Source organism: Terrapene carolina, unplaced genomic scaffold, assembly GCF_002925995.2.
Source record: "Terrapene carolina triunguis isolate 2854851 unplaced genomic scaffold, T_m_triunguis-2.0 Scaffold96, whole genome shotgun sequence".
Classification (NCBI taxonomy): Eukaryota; Metazoa; Chordata; order Testudines; family Emydidae; genus Terrapene; species Terrapene triunguis.
In genome coordinates, this window is record NW_020664447.1 from 12345613 (window position 1) to 12358959 (window position 13347).

At 41.3% G+C, this 13347-nt stretch overlaps 1 protein-coding gene across 1 annotated transcript in view; it reads left to right on the forward strand.

Moving 5' to 3' along the window:
• Positions 1–13347, forward strand: part of DCDC1 (doublecortin domain containing 1) — a 392627-nt gene that overhangs the window by 184464 nt on the left and 194816 nt on the right. The window contains exons 11-12 of the mRNA XM_029911543.1: positions 8466–8632; positions 12755–12880. Of these exons, the coding sequence (XP_029767403.1) occupies positions 8466–8632; positions 12755–12880 (293 nt within the window). The remainder of the gene's footprint in view (positions 1–8465; positions 8633–12754; positions 12881–13347) is intronic.

Below are 13347 nucleotides of genomic sequence, written 5' to 3' on the forward strand. Positions count from 1 at the left end.
ACGTGATCTGTATGCACCACTTGGGGGAAAACAAATAGACTATCTTTTGAGGAGATCTGGAGTGCAGCTACTTGGCAACATCTATGTTCTTTCACCAAACACTACAAAGTGGATATGGCTTCTTCTTCAAATGCTGCATTTGATCAATAGGTCCTCAAGATTGCCATTCCTCACTGTTCTTTTATTTCATGCTGCTCTTTACTCCCACTGTTCTTCATGGTTGGACTGCTCACTGTACTCCCCAACTATCAATTCCCAGACCAGAGGATTCCCTCTGTGTGAGAATAGCCAATTTGATCTTACTATAAATGTCTTCTTATAACAGAAGAATCCTCTGACCTTGTTTATTCTGATCCATGTACGTAATTTAATATTTTTCTAATTGATTAGGGTTCTTACAAGTCTTGGAAGTTCCTGATATTCGGCTATGATGTAGTTCCCAGGCTCATATGAGAGGAATATGTGGGGCACTAAGAATTCTATAAATGGATGCTTCTTTGCTATGGGCATGGTAATTGAACAATCATGTCCCAGACAGAGGATTTGTCTGTTATGAGAAGATGTATTTGTAGTAAATTCAAGTTGTGATACTGGCAGTGCCTTGCCACAATTCTTCAGTCCTATTTTGTGGGTGAGAGGTCAATTCACTGCACATACACATATATTCCTTGACCTCTTTGCTAAGGCTGCCAATAGGGGTCTGACTTCACTAGGGAGATTCTTAAAAAATTCCCACTACTGCTAAAACTGGTTCAGCTGTGTCAGTGTTAGCAACATTGGGAGCCCTAGTGTACACAGTTTGCTGGCTTCCAGCACTGTTTTAAGTACTGAAGTATTGCATCTGTTAGATGGGCTCAGAGCTGTGCTGCATGACACAGTGTTATAATATTGGTGGCAGCCAGTGACCTGGCTACCCTAGGGCTGTGAACGTCGCTAAGACAGACACTGGGCCTTGAGTGTGAAGTTGTGACGGTAGTCTTATCACGAGAATACTCCTTTCATAGCACCTGGACTGAAAGTAGCAACTCATTTAACTGAGATTCATTTCAAGCATCATCACCAGTTGTTAAAAATTCATAGATTTTAAAGACAGAAAGGACCATTATGATAATCCAGTCTAAGCTGCATAACACAAATAATAGAATTTCACCCAGTAATTCTTACTTCAAGCCCATAACTTCTGGTTGAGCTACAGCAGGGGTGGGCAAACTATGGCCCTTGGGCCGGATCTAGCCCGCCAGCCGTTTTAAGCCAGCCCTCGAGCTACCGCTGGGGAGCGGGGTCTGGAGCTTGCCCCACTCTGGCGCTCCAGCCAAAGAACCAAGGTTGGTGGCTGCTCCACGCGGCTCTGGGAAGCCGCGGCATGGCCCCCCTCTGGCGCTCCAGCCAGGGAGCAGGGTCGGGGGCCACTCCATGTGGCTCCCCGAAGCCATAGCATGGTCCCCCTCTGGTGCTCCAGCTGGGGTGCAGGGTCCAGGGCCGCTCCACACGGCTCCCGGAAACTGCAGCATGGCACCCCTCCGGCACTCTAATGGGTTAGGGTGAACTCCAGTGGGTTCCTGTGGACGGGGCAGTGTACAGAGCCATCTGGCTGCGCCTCCTCATAGGAGCCAGAGAAGGGAAATGCTGCTGTTTCCGGGAGCCGCTTGAGGTAAGCGCCGCCCGGAGCCTGCACCCCTGAGTCTCTCCCCATGCCCCAACCTCCTGCCCCATCCCTGATCCCCCTCCCGCCTTCTGAACCCCTTGATCCCAGCCCGGAGCACCCTCCTACACCCCAAACCTCTCAACCTCAACCCCACCCCAGAGCCCGCACCCCCAGCCGGAGCCTGCACTCCCCCTCCCGCACCCCAACCCCTTTCCCCAGCCCTGATCCCCCTCCCGCCCTCTGAACCCCTCAATCCCAGCCCAGAGCACCCTCCTACACCCCAAACTCTTCATCTCCAGCCCCACCCCAGAGCCCGCACCCCCAGCCGGAGCCCGCACCCCCCTCCCGCACCCCATTCCCCTGCCCCAGCTCAGAGCCCCCTCCCACACTCTGAAGTCCTCATTTCTGGCCCCATCCCGGAGCCCGCATCCCAAACCAGAGCCCACACCTCCTCCCGCACCCCAACCCCAATTTTCTGAGCATTTATGGCCTGCCATACATTTTCTATTCCCAGATATGGCCCTCAAGCCAAAAAGTTTGCCCACCCCTGAGCTACAGCATATTTTTTAGAAAGACATTAATTGATTTAAAGACTTCAAGTGAGAGTATTCATCATATCATTAGCTAAGTTGTTTAACTAGTTAATTACCCACACTATTAAAAAATGTGCCTTATTTCTAGTCTGAATTTGTCTAACTTCAGTTTCCAAACATTGCATCTTGTTGTATGTATGTCTGATAGATTAAAGAACCCTTTAATATCAGAAATCATCTCCACATGTAAGTATTTATAGACGGTGATCAAATCAGCTATTAATCTTCTCTTGGGTAAATTAAATAGAGCTCTTTTAGCCTCTCACTATAAGCAGATTTTCCAAACCCTGAATCATTCTTGTAGCTCTTTTTTTAACCCCTTTTGAAATGTGAATACCAGAAGTGGACACAATATTGTCTCACTAGTGCCTTATACATAGATACTATCACCTCTCTATTATTTGATATTCCTGCTTCTGTTTCCAAGGATCACATTAGCTCTGAACCAGATCATCCCATTAGAAGTTCATGTGCAGCTGATTATCCACGATGACTCTTTTTCAGAGTCACTGCTTTATTGAGTACAATCCTCCATCCTGTTACTATGACCTGCATTCTTTGTTCATAGATGTATGCAGGGGTGAAAGTAATATTAAACACTCACCGGTACTGGGGCCCAGCTCTGGGCCCCCGGAAGGGGTGGGGCCTCGGGCGGAAGGGGGAGGCTGGGGGTCAACCTCCTCCAGCCAGCCCATCCACGCTGCCTGGCCTGTGTCGTCCGTGGCGCCGGTGGCCATTTAAAAGGGCCTGGGGTTCTGGCTGCTGCTGTGTTAGCGGCAGCGGTGGCCTGGAGCCCTGGGCCCTTTTAAATCGCTGGCCCTGGGGCAGCTGCCCCTTTTGTCGTCGTCGTCCCCCCCATAGGTGGCTCTGCCAGTAAGGTCCCTACCGGCAGGGCTGCCAACGGGGGGGATGGGGGGGAAGGGGCAGCGACATTAAAGCACTACCGCAGCAGTGCTTTAACGTCGGCTGCATAGGGGCTGGTACTGGCTTCTTACCAGTATGCTGTACCGGCCCATACCAGCCTACTTTCACCCCTGGATGTATGTAGTAAAATGCATACTTTTCAAATGAGCTCAATTTCCCAAATGATCCAGATTGCTTGGTAAACTGACTTGTCACTATCTTTATTTACTGCTCCACCAATTTTTTTGTCATTGGCAAATTTTTATCAGCAATGATTTTTTATTTTCTTCCAAATAATTGCTAAAAATATTGAATAACAATGGGCTAATAATAGATCTCTGCAGGACCCTATTAGAAACACCCTGTAATGGATACAGAGTGATCTGCACCTTAGCCCCTTTTAGTCCTTCTGGACTGCACCCCTTACAGGACATGCTTAGCTTCCTGCACTTCACACTGGGCAGTATGACATGATCCAACTACTCTGGTTTCCCAACCATATTAATGCCACAGGCCCAGCTTCAGTTGGTACCTGTGCCGAGCAAATTGATTAAAGTGATTGGAAAACAGTGTCTTCAAAACAAAGCATTATTTATTGAATTTTTATTCCTTCCCCTAAAGATACAAAACACGTAGAGTAAAGGGTAAAAAAAACAAAAAGGCCTCTACCCCTGGGTCTTTCTTCACCTTCATCTTTCCTTGTTGGCTTTTGTAAATTTCCCTCAGCCCAGCTAACTCCTATCTTTGGCTGGGAAAAACAGACTGTTCGGCATGCATCATAGACTCATAGAATCATAGACTTGGAGACCAGACGGGACCATCATGATCATCTAGTCTGACCTCCTGCACATTGCAGACCACAGAACCTCGCCCACCCACTCCTGTAATAGACCCATAACCTCTGGCAGAGTTACTGAAGTTCTCAATTCATGATTTAAAGACTTCAGGTTACAGAGAATTCACCATTCACTCTAGTTTAAACCTGCAATTGACCTATGCCCCATGCTGCAAAGGAAGGCAAAAAACCCCACAGGGTCTCTGCCAGTCTGATCCATGGGAAAATTCCTTCCTGACCCCAAATATGGTGGTCAGTTGGACCCTGCACATTCTGGCAAGACCCAACAATCAGACACCTAGGAAAGAATTCTCTGTAGTAACTCAGAGCCTTCCCCATCTAGTGTCCCATCACCAGCCATTGGGGATATTTGCTACTAGTAGTTACAGATCAGCTACATGCCACTGTAGGCAGTTTCCCAACTTCTTTCCTTGTTTTTGTTTTTTTTATTTATATGCCTATAGAACTTTTTAATATTGGTTTTAATTCCCTTTGCTAGGTCCAACCAGGGGCGGCTCCAGGCACCAGCGCAGCAAGCGCGTGCCTGGGGCGGCAAGCTGCGGGGGGCAGCCTGCTGGTCGCTGTGAGGGCGGCAGTCAGGCGGCCTTCGGCGACGTGCCTGCGGGAAGTCCGCCAGTCAACCGGTTTCGGCTGCAATTCGGTGGTGGGTACGCCGAAGCCGCGGGACCGGCAGATCACCCACAGAAACACCGCTGAATCTGCGTGACCGCCGCCAAAGGCCGCCTGACTGCCGTGCTTGGGGGCGGCAAAAAACATAGAGCCGCCCCTGGGTCCAACTTTGCTTGGCTTTTGGCAGTTCTCACTTTCCCCCTACACTTCTCCCTACCTCCAAGAGGTAGCTTTCCTTCATGATCCATCCCATCTTCTATTCTTCGTAGGATTTCTGCTTTCTCTTAATGACCTTGAGATGCTGGCTCATCCAGCTTGGTCTGCAACCCTTCCCTATGAATTTTTCCCCATGCTTGGGATGCAGACTTCAGATACCGCCTGCAAGTTTGAAAAAGTAATTCCAAGCCTCCTCCACATTCAGATCCTTGAGTTCTTCAGTCCACTCCACTTCCCTAACTAAAACCTTTAATTTTTTTAAGTTTGCCCTTTTGAAATCAATGACCCTAGTTGAAGATCTATTGTTGTTTATCCTTCCATTTAGTTTAAACTGAATTAGCTCTGATCACTCGAACCAAGGTTGTCCCCTACAAACCAGTTCTTCAATGAGATCTTCACTACTCACCAATACCAAATCTAAGGTGGCATCAACTCTTGTTGGGTCGGTGTCTGTTTGGTGAAGAAATCTGTCAGCTATCACATCCAAGAAAATCTGGGCCCTACTATTAGTAAGCACTTGTACTCCAATCTATATCTGGAAATTTAAAGTTTCTTATAATTGCACAATTCTCAGTAGTATTTATTTTATTTATTTTTTTATTTATTTCAAGAGCCCCGGGCCCTATAAATCACCAGCCTGGGGAAGCTGGTCCGGTCCAGCACGGCATACCGGCTCTTGCCAGTACGCTGTACTGGACCGCATGCGCTTATTTTCACCTCATTTCCTTCCCTTCCTGATGGCCTGCAGAGTGTGTATATGTGAGGGGAAAGGTGCCACTTCTTTCTTGTTTCCCTCCACCCTCCCTTAGTCCCACCGCCTTCCCTCTCTGCCACATGGTATCCAGGTAATGGAGACAGTTCTGCCCACTTCTGCTGCCATTGGCCAGTGGGCCATGATGGGTCAGCTGATTGTGTCTTGCCAGGTGGTGGTTCTGTTTGTTGCTGCTGTCGAGAAGCCATTTTGGACTCTGTTCCAGACCTATCCTCTTCACCCTTTCCTTATCTTGTGAGCTTGATAACTTTGATAATTGATAATGCTGGGAGCTAGGCTGATCACCGAATTTTGTTTGGAATCTGAAAGGGATTTTTCCCATGCAGAATTGGCAAACTGCTATATGGGGGTTTTTTTCACCTTCCATCCTGCATCCCTGAAATTCCAATTTTGGGGGTTAAATAACATTTGTATTAACTTTGGTGGGTTCCAGTGCAGTTGCTGCATTAAAAAGGGTCCAATGTGATGTCCCTATAACACAGTAGTAGTTTAGGCATGTGCCCAGAGCACAACGTTGCATGGCGAGAGGGTATGTTTCCATGTTTCATGCATCATGTGGCTTCCCTCATCTCATTTATCCTACCTCCTGTGCGGAGGAGTCTGTCTTTACTCTTCTTGTGTAAGCAGTGCCTCGCTGTCTACACTGTAATTTATTTCTGTGCTAAGAGGCTTGCAGTGTCTGTACACACAGGCTATGTATCTACACTTACGGCAAAGTGTCCATGCCAATGTCTATGCATTTTGTCATGTTAAATTATCTGTACTCAATGATCACCTCTCCAGCACAACCAGAGACCACTCCAAATTGCTCCTAGATAGAGCAGCATCTTCTCTTAGGCCTCCTCTACACTGGGGGGGGTGGGGGGGAATCGATCCAAGATATGCAACTTCAGCTACGAGAATAGTGTAGCTGAAGTCGACGTATCTTAGATCGACTTAGAATCACTTACTTCGCGTCCTCATGGCATGGGATCGACGGCCGCCGCTCCCCCGTCGACTTTGCTTCCGCCTCTCGCCGAGCTGGAGTTAAGCAGTCGACGGGAGAGCGATCGGGGATCGATTTATCTCGTCCACACTACATGCGATAAATCGATCCCCGATAGATCGATCGCTACCCGCCGATCCGGTGGGTAGTGTAGACGTACCCTTAGAAGAATGGCTTAAATGCTGTAGACTTCAATGCCCCTACTGCACCCAGTTCATGTGTCCTATGAGTTTTTGCAGAGGAGACTGCACTTTCCGTAGTTCTGTGAATAACTTTAAACTTTTACGTTAAAACAGCAGACAGAAGTTAAATATAATAAACTTTACAGACCTTATTCTCATTAACACTAAAAACCCTTTACATTCCTCTGGCAGTGTAGAGAGGCCTTAAATTAAGTGTAAATATAATTTATTCTCACATTAAGACCTCTTTACAATGCCAGAACTGTGTAAAAGGAGTTTCAGTGTAAATAAGAATCAATCTCTGGATGCTTATTTCATTTATGCCTAAGGATAACTGGCAGACAGGTCAATAATTCAGCTACAAGTCACCTACATTTAAAAAACTGTTTTTGTCAAGTATTTAAGTGTTTGTTTTCAAAACAATAATTAAATGTTTTTTAAACTTATGGGATTTCCTTCATCTTTTCAATAAAAATTCTCAGCTACCCTCTATTAAAAGTCCCACCTGAACTGCCGGATTTCCTGTTTTAGTAGATGGTGAAACTAGTCAATGTGCAAGTTTGGAAAATATTGACAAAAATCTCCAAGTACATTAACCAGGGTCCACTCTTTGCCAAGTATTTAGTCACCCCCTTATTTGCCACATACTTTTAGTTCTTCCTTCTCCCCAGCCTACTCAAATCAGACAAGTAAAAAAAAGTGCTTAAATGCATAATTTGGTATTAAGCATAAGCAGTTACTGAGAGCTTTTATCTCATGCTCTGGCTTCCCCTGCCTGCCTCCATAATGAGCATGCATCTTTAGTGTCTCCAATTGGTGCTAAAGGAGCAATTCTATGTTGTGTTTAATGGCAGGAACTGGCAAGGAACACAGAATGTGAGTGTCTGTGCAGGGAAAGTGCTTTTCTGTAGGCAGAGTGATAAAAGGGAGGGGGAGTGGAATGAAGTGACTATAATATTCAGGGGAACCATCACTGTGCCATGAAATTGCCAACAGAATTTGCAGTCCAGTAATGTTTGCTGCAGAACTGAGCTTGAAGGTGCAGCAATTTGGAAAGACCCTGACTACATAGCAGAAATGAAGACCGAAGTGCAGTCATGTAAAATCAAATAAAGTTCAGAAATGGAGATGAGAACCAATTTCTAAAAAAGAAACAATGCAATACATAAAAATCTTATATTCACAGAGGTGCTAATTATGGCTATTCTGGCAGGGGCAAGTTAACAGACACAGTACAGAAATTGTTAAATGAGGCTTGCAATATTATTGTTCAGCTATTGATCACCTATGGTTTGGCAGGAGGGTGGAGAGCAGTCATTGTAAAACTTGAACAAGCTCAGTAAAAACATGAGCAAAATGTAGCTCCAAATGTGGGCAGGAAAAACATAACCTTTATAAAGAGAGCTGTTATAGTATGTAGAAGCTAAATGCTTGTTCTGTACAACTGTCACATCTGCTTTCAGTTTCTGTGCCAAAGGGTCAGAGCTCAATCATAATCCTGTTGCACCCCCTGCCGGTTAAAAGCCTGTGCTCATTTTGTTATTTTACACTGAGATAAACATTGCAGTCATTTCACACTTCTTTTAACATTCTATATGAATTTAATTATCATTTGTTTGGACTTCATTTGTTATGGAGTACAAACAATTTATTACAGATGTTTACATTTGTAGTTTCTTTATTTGCTTGCTTTGTCCTTGCCAGTTGCTGCATATGATTCACGAAAAACTACAATATTCAGCAGACTTCAAACCAACAGGCCTCAATCTTATTCCTACCCGGCTTTTTGATGAGAAAGGACAAGAAATTAAAAACCCACTTTTACTGAAGAATGAGCAAAAAATTTGGGTTTCTTATGGTAAAGATTACAGGTAAGAGCTAAATGTTTATCTGTGTGACAGTCAGCAATCTTTTCGTTGTCAAACTAATGTAAGAGGAAGTTTGATAACCTTCAGGTAAAACCCCTTTTATTTTTATTTTAAATTCCAAGAAAATTTCAGAGGTCTTGTTTGAGGCAGTATTGTTTGTGGAATATGACATCTCTGTCTCTGACTTTCTGTCTTAATGCCTTGTCATAGTTCTTGATGTCTGCCTGTCAGCACAGCAAGAGGGATTTTTTCATGTCTGAATAGTCACCTTAATGATAGCAGATGGAAACACCACAGGGGGTCCAAGCCCATCACACTGTCATTGTCACAGACTGCCCTGACCTGTTTCCACTCCTCTATTTTTTTGTCCCTTTTTAAAGGAGAAATGGATGGTAATTGAAAAGGATCTTAAGCAAGATTTATGAAGCAGTAGACAACATGATTCCCCACTACCTCTGTCTGTTTTCACAAATAAAGTCTTAACCTCTTAAGCACCAATGATGGTAGAGTGAAAGATAAATTGGTAAAGCTTGTAAAGACTGGCCTACCAAAGTTTTTTAAAAGGGATATACTTTGGTTATGTTATCTCCTAATAATTTCTGGAGATGTTTGAGGGGTCCTTAAGTTTTTAGATTTGTTAATTCCTAGAAAAAAATATCTTATTTCCTGAGGAAAAAGTGGCTGCAGTACAAATTTATTCACTGCTGTGCTAGCCTGTTGAGATCTTGTTGAATTATTGTGAAATTATGTATATTGACAGGACACATCTGGGATCATGTCTAAAACTGGTTGTCAAGGACCTTAAGCTCATTGTTGTACTGTATTAGCAATTGAAGATTACTTTCTCAATTAAGTTAATATAATTTGATGCTTTCTTGTGGTTAAACTATAACCAGGTAGAATTTAGTTTAGGATTTTTGATCATTTTTGTTCGGAAGAACTGAACAATCATTATGGTTGGTAATTGCAAATCAATACAGCAATAAAATGCTGAAAGATAATTTTAAATATATGGTGTTTAGTAAACCAGTTTTGTTCATTAGCTTGTGAAAAATACAAGAGCTAGAGAATTATTTTGATCGTAACTAAGTCCAAGTTGTGAGAGGCTGTGATGTTAATGCAGTAAACTTACTGTAAATTCAGAAGTGTAAAGAATACCTGGAACACTGATTTGAAGATAATGTTCAACATGTTTTACACATTGCAGAAAATCTGTTCCAGGTTTCAACAGACTTTTAAATAAAAAGTACTTAAACATGTTTTAGCCCAAATAATTTACAGAACACTTGCTAAAGATATTGTGAGTTTTAACACTAGCAACCTTTCAGACAATTTAATTACATTGTGACTAGAATAAAGCTGCATACTTGGAATCAGTGATAACTTCCCAAGTGCTAGCAATTATTGAATAGTTTACTAAGTACCTTTTGTAGTTACTTAGATGCAGATTAAAGGTGAATAATTTGATTAAATCTATGGTGACATCATATTTTTTATTTTGAAATGGACAAAGTGATAAAGAAGAAGAAAGAGAAAATTAGAATAATCCAATGAATAACATTAATTGGAATATTGTTTTTAAATGAGAATAAGTCACATAGGGCCATGTTTTTAAAGGTATTTAGGTGCCTAAAGATGCAATTAGGTGCATAACAGGATTATCAGACGTGCTCAGGTGCTAAATTCCATTGAAATCAAGGGGAGTTAGGTGCCTCGGTGCTTTTGAGAGTCCCATTAGATGCTTATCCACATCTTTAAGCATCTAAATATATTTTCAGATCTGGCTCCTAATTCTTAGCTAGTCAAGGCCATGATATTTATCTAGAATCCTACAAAACACAGACTTACTGTTGGCATTTTCTAACTATTTGGGCTAAGTATTTCCTGTATTCAGACTGGTAAAACACTATGAGACACATCCAGGCAAAACTCCCATTGAAGTCAATAATTGAATTAAAAAAATGAGGAATCCTTGTGGCACCTTAGAGACTAACAAATTTATTTGAGTATAAGCTTTTGTGGGCTAGAACCCACTTCATCAGATAGTCATTTATCAATACTTCAGTCTGTTTTACTGTTTTATTATGAGATTTTCTGGGGGCTTATATTTTGAAACTTAATGAGCTATTTCCAGCATTTTAGCATGATTTTACAAGCTTTTAAAACAGTTTCCTGTTTCCATTGATTATTGTCAAGGAAGCAGTTGGTTTATCTTCTTCTCTTTGACATCTGTGCTTGAACCATCACTAGCACAATGAGACTCCTATTCTGACTGGGGTTTTGGGCTCTGCCATAGAATACATTATTAATAGTAATAATAAAACTTGCTGTGCAGTCAGAAAACTGTAAAATATACAAGACATAATATAAACTTCATATGTAATGTTTTGCATAGAGCTCATATTTACTTGTACATATTCAGCAGCAGATAAGAATACAGTCTTGTGATGAATACCTATTCAAATTCTCTACTTTTTCCTTTAGCAAACAAAAATCTATTTTTTCTTTTAATACTAATTCTTTACACTTCTACTCTGCTGGGAACAGGGATATGTCAGATTTATGGCAAGTCTCTGGATGTACAGCGCAATCTGAAAAAGTAATTGAGTAGTTTATTGATGACATTTCACTTTTCCTCTGTATTATGACAGATTAAATTTCTGTACAAATAATTCTTGTATATAACTGTTTCACCCAAAACTGATAACTTGTCACTGGGGTCATTCTTGGAATAAACAGAAAATACAACCATTGTTTTTAGTGAATGTTCCAGAAAATGGCTTCTCTTAGCCATTCTTTTATACATCTTCAAATTGCCAGCTTTAAGTTAATGGAGTAGAGTATTTAATAATTTCAATAACAATGGATAATAAACTACAACATGATAAATAATTGAAATTTATATTGGTCTGATTTTAAAAATAATTTTGCTTTTTCTAATTTCTCAAACTCCTGCTTCCCTCAAAAGCAGAGTAGGAGAATATGCAAATAACATACATTTCGTTATACGTGTGTTTTGACACATTTTTAGAATTGTTGTTCAGCGTGTTACTGTTTTCTTTGTTTAAAGTGACATTGACAACTCACAACTGGCTAATTTCACCAAAATGAAATAAAAGCATTTTAGTGAATTTGACCTGCCCTCTGAATACCTCTTACATTAAAAAAAAACCCATACAAACCACAGACCCTTAGCTAGGATCTCTGATTATCTGAATGTGTTTTTTTCTTTGTTGCTGCTATGAATATACAAAAGTGCTATCAAATGCACAAAGTAAACAAATTAGAAAAGAAAGAGAGAAAATATATTTATCTCTAATTTATTTCAATTTACTTATTCTAGCTGTTACTTGTAAGTAAAAATATTAATATGGAAATAGGATTTTAAAAGTTGACTGTGTGCCTTTAAAAGAAACTTTATTAATAAGAGTATAAATGTGTAAAATATTCATGCTTTATTAGATTTTAATGTAATGTTGGTTACAACTATGAGACCTATAAAGGAATATATCAGTTTAAAGGTTGATCTATTGATCACAGACCTCACTGGATTTCTCCCATCAAGGTTCAGCTAATTAAACAAACTAGTATTTATGATTGTATTTTGACAAAATAATACATAATTTGTCTCTGTTTTATCAAAATATATTTATATTATTTTGTTATTGTTCATGAACATTAATCTACAGTTTTCAGGTTTCAGAGTGGTAGCTGTGTTCTTCAATTATCCTTAGATGATTACCTGGGTGCTGATCATAATACTGATTTCTTTCTCCCCAAATTGTTATTTATTCCAGTAGAAGAGCTAATATTGCAAGACTAATTCAATTTGGTTGCTGTCCATAACCTATAGGTTAATAAAGACAAGAAGATGGCTGGGGAGAGAATTAGTATCTGAGATGAAAGCACCTGAACTAAAAGACTAAAGCCAGAGCATGGCTACTAGCTTACTAATGTTCTTTCCGACATATAAAATGCACTGGGTTTTAATATTTTCTGTCTTTGTTCTTTCAACAGCATTTCCATTATGTTCACTGCCTTTGTATGTATAATCTCATTATTGTTTTTGAAGCTGTTTGATTTTGTTTCAGAAAGGTCAGCTTTGATTTTATTTCCATTTTTCAGGTCTCCCTTAAACCGTGTTCTAAGTTTGACCTTTGACAAAGTGACTGCAGCTGAAAAGGATGGTATCACAGTTATTTATAAAACTCTTCTGGATCCTAATGTTGATCTGCTGCCTGGATGTGACAAGTATATTAACTTCTGCTTTTTCAAAGTTCTCTGAAACCCTAAACCCAAGATTACAGAGAAAGAAAGGGAGAAATATAGAGGATGATTAAAATGTTGAAAAGCTAGTCTGCAAATCTTCCTATAAATGTGACAATTTATAACATTATTTCAGTGCACAGTACAACACATCAGTACTTCATCATCAGCTCTTCATGAGGTTTCAATAGTTGTAAAAAAATTAATTTATTATACCTCATCCTTCAAATTTTACAAGATGTGACTAAAATAAGTAGGAGGCTGTTATCCCTGTTTTTTCTGCAACAGTTTAATGGGTAATTTCAATAAAGAAGTGTTGAGTCTAGTGGCGGATGAGCCACTGGGCCAGCAGGCCCTGTGCCATGGGGCCCTGGTCCAGGGCCGGCTCTAACTTTTTTGCCGCCCCAGGCAAAAAAGAAGAGCGCCGCCCGCCGTAACACTCCTGCCCCAGC